This window comes from Prionailurus bengalensis, chromosome B2 (genome assembly GCF_016509475.1).
Source record: "Prionailurus bengalensis isolate Pbe53 chromosome B2, Fcat_Pben_1.1_paternal_pri, whole genome shotgun sequence".
NCBI lineage: Eukaryota > Metazoa > Chordata > Mammalia > Carnivora > Felidae > Prionailurus > Prionailurus bengalensis.
The window spans coordinates 33,101,820-33,108,539 of NC_057349.1; the positions used below are offsets into that span (position 1 = coordinate 33,101,820).

Consider the following 6,720-nt stretch of genomic DNA (forward strand, 5'->3'; position numbering starts at 1 on the left):
TTGGCTTTATCAGAGAGAAATGAGAACACCAAGATTTGGAGAAAGGAAGAGATGTTTAAGTGTAGCAGAGTTGAGGGTCGTGTGTTTTTTCTTGGCCTTTAGCCCAGTGTCTCAGATTTATAGCAAGGCCAGTTTTTCATTGGCCCTTGACCTCCCTTCCACCATGAGGGGCATGATAGCAAAGTGGCCAAGCCCAGTCTTTGTGGTCATTGTTGCCTGCATTCAAGTCCTGTGCTTGCTACTTACAAGTTGTATAACTTTGGGCAAATTATTTTCTGTTCCTTAGTTCCTTCATCTCTAGAATGGTAATGGTGATAATACTTTTGGCATAGGGTTCTTAAGAATATTAAATGTATGTAAAATGCTTAGAAAAGTCCCTGACTGATAATTAATTGATGTTTTCCTTCTGTCTCTCTTTTGAAAGGTACAAGCTTTCAGGAATCCTCAACTTTGAAGACTGACCACATCAGGCCAGCAGTGGGCCTTCGCTTTGAGGTGGGGCCTGGTGCAGCCATTCACTCCCCACTGGCCACACGAAATGGCTTCCTGCATTTCTTGCTTCGAGGCTGTGACCTTGAGCTGTTCACTTCGGTGCTCAATGGCCTGGGGCCCTTCTTGGAGGATGAAGAGATCCCAGTGGTAGTTCCCATGCAGATTGAACTCCTGCACTGCAGCATCACCCTAAAGGTGAGAGGAGCTTTTTTGGTTTTTACTCTAGACTTTGTCAGGCAAGGGATTCTGGCAGTGACTGCTATCATCTCTTCCCTGGCCGCTGTACAGTGTGGTGAGGATCAAGTGAGTAAATGCAGCTTGGCATTCTTTCTGAAGGTTATAGTAATACATAAAATGTGTGTTGCTATCAAAACATTTTGGATTTAGGTGAGGAGACCTTGTCTCTAGCCCTGACCTTGTCGTTGCCATGCAGCATGACTTTGTATAAGCCCATTAAGTTATCTGTCCTCACTTTGACCATCTCTGGAATGGGAGAAACTCAGTTATGTTTCTCCACATTGCAAGAATGTGTGGATACACAATGGCATAAAGCTGCTTCAAGCCAGATGGTAGAAGCATGGGTTGTTACCCAAACTGCTCTGAGCTGTTTGAGGGCATCATGTGGTTTCCCTTTTTCCTGCAGGATGATATACCCCCCATCTATCCAACATCTCCAGGCCCTATCCCCATTACTCTGGCCATGGAGCATGTTGTGCTGAAACGGAGTGATGATGGTGTGTTCCACATAGGCGGTGAGTTGGGCTTGTTGGCCTCCCGGCTTCTCTGCCTTTTCTGTCCTGTAAGGGAGTGGGTGATACCTAGGAATTGCTTGCATGTTGGCAGAAGTTTGCTATTTAGAACCCTTTACTTTTTTCCAGCTGCTGCTCAGGATACACCATCAGCTGAAGTACCTAAGAGTGAGAAGAGGCAGCCCCCCAAAGAACAGATGTTTCTGGTGCCCACAGGAGAGTCTTTTGGAGAGAAGGTGAGGACCTAACTGCACAATACCTTTCCCGTAGACCCTTAGTGGCTGTAAATTCAGAAGCTGGTAAAACTCAGAGAGCTGAAAAGTTTGCCTGTGCTGTGTATAGCTGGGTAGTTTGGGCTCCTATCATCTAGCAGCAACTTCCAGAAGTGCTGAATAGAGGATGTAAGTCAGGAACTGTAGGTGAATGCTTGCTGATCGTGTATTTCTACCTGTTGCTGTCCTTATAACTGATGAATTCTGAAGATGGGATTAGGCTTTTAGAAAGATCTAGTTGATCACTAACCAAATTTATGGATTTTTCTGCTTCAATTCTGCCTCCTTGTTCCTTTACTGGATGTTTCTGCAAGGCGTGTTACCTTATTTATTAACTGTAAATTATTTATTGTTCCTCAGGTGAAAGAATTGCCTACCCTACAGAAGGAACTTATAGAAACTAAACGAGCATTGGCCAATGCCAACCAGGATAAAGAAAGACTGCTTCAGGAGATTAGGAAATATAACCCCCTCTTTGAGCTCTGATAGCAGTGGCTCAGCCATCTGTGCCAAGGAGAGAGGAGGAGATCACCAGCAATAGCACCACCTATGACAGAAGGCGCTGTCCAGCATTGAATAAGTCTGCTAAGGATGCCAGAGGGACTGGGGAGTGCTCACCTCACTCCTTGTGGTGTCCTTTCTACTAGCTGTTCTGACTCGGGTGGAAGACAGGGCAAAGTATGACCAAGTTCTAGGAAACTGGGGGCAGCTTTGTGCGTGGCTCAAGCATGTCTTGCCTGTATAAAGCCTTTTGGCCCTCTCCACACTAGGTGGAATCTTGTCAACACTGTAGGGCCATTTCACCACCTGGTTTCATGGCAGAGACATTTGCTTCCTCTACAACCTGTGTGAACAAGAGAAGGTACCCATCTCCTCAGTCACCCACAGAGCCACCAAAGATTCTATGTCCCAGAGCTTCCTGTAGCAGACCTGAGAAGTCCTTGGCCTGAGCTTTGGCCATGGTAGTAGAATAGAACAGGAAATAGCCAGCAAGGCAGGAGCCGGGAGAGGCACAAGAGTAAGGGAGACCTGGATGCTGCCTTTTTTGGAAAGGGAGCCAAGCTCATACCATCTTGGCTGATCCTACAGTCAGCCAAGCTGTATTAAGCTTCTTTTCTGTTGTACTTCATCACTGCGATGCGATTCTGTAACAGAATTTATTTGGAATTTAAATCAAGAAAATATATTCACTGAGCTAGGTTGAAGGTATGATGTGGTAAGAATCACCAAGGGACTTGATCCTGAGCCCCCTGTTGCCTGCCTAGAGTCCTGCCTCTCTTCCACAGCTGTACTTCAGAAGTTGTTTCCTTCGTCTCCCTGGGCTCCCAGGCACATCTGCTCTCCAGGCACTGGGACTTTCTACCAGCACTCTCCTCTGCATTTGGTGGTTTGGGAGCTGAAAATGTGTTTTAAACTATAACGTAAACATCTCAACCTGTTGCCTCTCATACCCTTCTATCACTGTGGCTTTTTAAAACCGTGTAATTTTGACTTAAGTAAAAAACAAAACAAAACAAAAACGCTTCAACTTAGGTAGGTTTCCCCTTGCCCCATAAAACAACTATTTCCCCCCTCTTTCTTTCCTACCTAATTCTTCCCCAGCATTCTACCTTCATCCATACTGCTCTGTGATACACTTCATGCTGTGTTGATTGGACGGAAGTTCATTAGCTAACTAAACTGGCAAGATGTTAAAATAGTTATTTAGTGATGTCACTAAAATTGTAATCACACATGACCTATTGGAGGAAAGATAAACTATTTTCCTTTATGGGAAATCATGTCTGACTTGCATATTCTAGTTTTTTGAGGATAAAAAGAAACATGCATTCAAGAAGGAGCAAGATATAATTTCTTCAGACTTCCAAAGAACTTTTGTCAAGGTCCGTCACTAAAGCAATTTTAAAAGCACCAGTTACTATGAGATACGAGAATATTTTGTCATGCTTGGGAAAAAACTTAGACACTGAAGAATAAACATCTTTCTGGAGATAATGCTAATGGGAAGTTTCCTATGGGTCAACACTTAGTTTAACCTTACTTAAGACTTTTATAAATAATCTGAGAGCAGGATATTATAATGCAGTCAAGTGTCCCTACTTCCAAGGAATAAAAGGTAAACCAGAAGGGACTTAAAACAATAACAAAACCAGAGAAGGCACATAAGCCAGGCTGTGACCACATAGGAAAATCACAGGTGAGGTTCAGTCTAGGTAAGTGCTTACCAGCAACCAGTGAGGCAGCAAGCTCTGTTAGAACTCAACACAGAAACTTAACCATTGCTGAAGGGAAGGAGGGGTCAGTGTGCTGCTGTGGCTCAAAACCCAACTGCATCATCAGGAAAGGCACATGAAGACAATACAGAAAACAGGACCCCTTACAAAACCATTTTAATGGCTTAAATTGTCTGTGCATTTCTAGTGACCTTATTTGCAAAATACATGGTGAAGGGAAGAAAGGTCAAGAGAATAGCAAAAATTATCAGAGAGTGGAGATACTTCCACATGAGTACACATATTTAAGATGTTGGCTCCAATTCTGGAAAGATGAAAACTAAGCGTGGTGTACATCAGATAACCAGTCAGGAGGAAGGACGTGTTCACCAAGTCCTGAAATACAAGTTCTAGGGCTCAACTTCATACCCTTAGGTACAAGAAAGCACTTCCCATAGCCAATCAGAAACTTAAGGAGCTCATTGTCCAAGAAGTGGTGTTGGCAGAACCTATGTACAGGTGCTGAAGGTTTAAGAGGAATCCTTGTATGGTGGCCTTCCAAAGGAATTCTAGAAAACTAAGGCCATTTGGTGAAATACAATTGAGAGGGTAACTGTGTCCCTCCATAAACTCCCCCTTAGTGTTCCTTTGGAAGGCATAATGTTGAGCAAAATGGATCACTGGTCCTCTCAAGTATGGCCTTTCTAATGTTCTTAGAGGAGGGAGATCCAGTAGCTGGAAAATAGAATCATTCAACCTTAGGTTCACCTGAATTGGTTTAAAACCACATTCTGATTCTCTTCCCCTCTTCACTTCCCCCACCCACCATATCCCTCTGGCATCCCTCCATGCAAAGAAAATGCCTAATAGGTATTGCTTGGAATACCTTCACCTTAAGCCTGTGCTTGCTGGTAGGCAATACAAACAATTCTGGCAGGCATCAAGGCTAACCCCTTTAGTGACCAGAGTTCAGTCAGGTTTCTGGGCTCTCCGGAGTTCTTGTCTATGTGACAAATGGAGCCCTAGAATTTCTGACTTACATGGCAGTTTTGGCTATTGTGTCTTGAAATCCTCCTCCAGGAAATGTGGGAGTCATGGTCCCATGAAATTTTAGTAACAATCATCTTGTATAACTTCATACTCCTATTCACTGGGAGCAAGAAGACTTTCTTGGTAGTCCTCAGGGTAAATGTAAAGAAAAAAAAAAAGGAAGGAAAATAGTAGTGCTTTGGACTGCTTATGATTTCTGCCTTGGAGCTCTAAGACTCTGAACAAGAAATAATACCTCAAGAAAATGTCTGGAGTGATAGCACCACTATCCCTCAAAGACTTCAGCTGCTGCACATCATCATTTCAGCTGTGAAACATTTACAACTATGTATCATCTATGATTGTCTAGATTTCCCGTTTACATGGACGTGCTGGAGACCGGCTTTAGTGTGTAGGGACTAGTTTAATTATCTCTTAGCTGAGCTACAGGGATGATTATCAATCTCAGATTTGTTTTCATCTCACTGGAATAATTAACCTCATCTCTTTGATTTAAGACAGAAGGAATAGGTTCTATTTTTGTGATGGCTGCTTTTGCTGTATTATTTAATCTGACTCCCATCCCCACCCCCACCTCCCACCCCACCCATTTTGCCATGGGCCTCAAATTTTATATACCCTTTTTATGCTTCTGAAAGGAATGGTTTCTGTGTATGGAATATACGAGGGATAAACATTATCCCTCACATGCCCCATAATTTAAATGCTCCCATTTAACCCATTTACATTAGTTTCCCCTTAGACTAGTTCAAGGGCTGGTGGAAAGCAAGTAGTTTGAAGTATTCCCATAGTGATATGGGAACTTGCCATTCCAAACCTTAACATCGAAGGTTTGTTTTTTTCTCATTTAATATTTGCCTAAACTTCTAAAATCAGTTATAGTAACATGACAAAACAATGGAAACAACTGAACAATGCTGCAATGCTAGTAGAATGACATTTGGTTGAGAACTACAAAAGCTGTCATTGCCTTGTGACTTACCATAGTCCTTACTCTTTCAAGAGAAGCTGGTGTGATGTACTATCCTTCCAGAGACTACGGCCCTCACCTAGATCTTTCCCCACTTTCTACTAGAATAGGAATATTCCCATTCACCTCTAGGTAGGTATGGATAGTAGTTAGTAGCTATTGTTGAGGGGGGATTATTTTCCCCATCTCTTACAACAGACAGAAGGAAGATGCACTCTGGGAGAAACTTAAACAGTGAGGCTTTGTTAAATGGCCAGGCTTGGGATGTGATCTTTCTCCCTTGTTGTTTATAAGTTTCAGCCTTATCTAATATCTCAAATTGAAACAGCTCTAGTTCCTATAACCGTTAAAAAAAAATTCCTGTTGGAGCTGAGAGACTATTTGCTTTTTCTTCCTTCCCCCAGTTTATTAGTTTTTGGTCAAGATTTAGCCTGAGTCTTACAGCATTTCTTTGTGGAATGCCCCAAATGTGATGTGTCTTCACTGGCTAAATATATGTTTAAAGCCATGGGTTTTAGTGTAAGATATAAAAGATTTGCTCAACTTTGTGAGTCCAAACTGTTTCTCCCCACTCCCCCGCCCCCATCAGGGTGCTGAACAGAATTGGAATCTTTTAAGACATGCTCAGGAAAGCTTCAAAAGAGAACAGCTTCAAAACTCTTCTCCCTATGAAACTGAATGATAGAGGAAAGGATTCTTGGGGATTGCCAATTATATACAGTAGCCTTATTACTGCTAATCACTGTCAATAAAAGGTCACTCCATTCCCCTCTCTTTGAGGAAAACAATGAGAATGTATCTGATGAACTGGAATACTGGTCAGTATTGGGAAATTTTAATGTTGCATTATCTAATCAAACCTTGAGTGTACTGGTTCTGTGAACCACCTGAAAAAAGCAAATTAAACTTACTAAACATTGGTTGTGGTTTATCTGTTTATAGGAACCTGAAATATATGGGCTTTTACATTATTT

The 6,720-nt window shown here is 42.4% G+C and overlaps 1 protein-coding gene across 1 annotated transcript in view; it reads left to right on the forward strand.

The window, feature by feature from the left end:
• UHRF1BP1 (UHRF1 binding protein 1) overlaps nt 1-6,666 on the forward strand; it is a 72,255-nt gene extending 65,589 nt beyond the window's left edge. The window contains exons 18-21 of the mRNA XM_043591217.1: nt 425-687; nt 1,136-1,244; nt 1,371-1,477; nt 1,874-6,666. Coding sequence (XP_043447152.1) covers nt 425-687; nt 1,136-1,244; nt 1,371-1,477; nt 1,874-1,999 — 605 coding nt within the window. The 3' untranslated portion in view covers nt 2,000-6,666. The remainder of the gene's footprint in view (nt 1-424; nt 688-1,135; nt 1,245-1,370; nt 1,478-1,873) is intronic.
• Nucleotides 6,667-6,720: the final 54 nt, after the last annotated feature.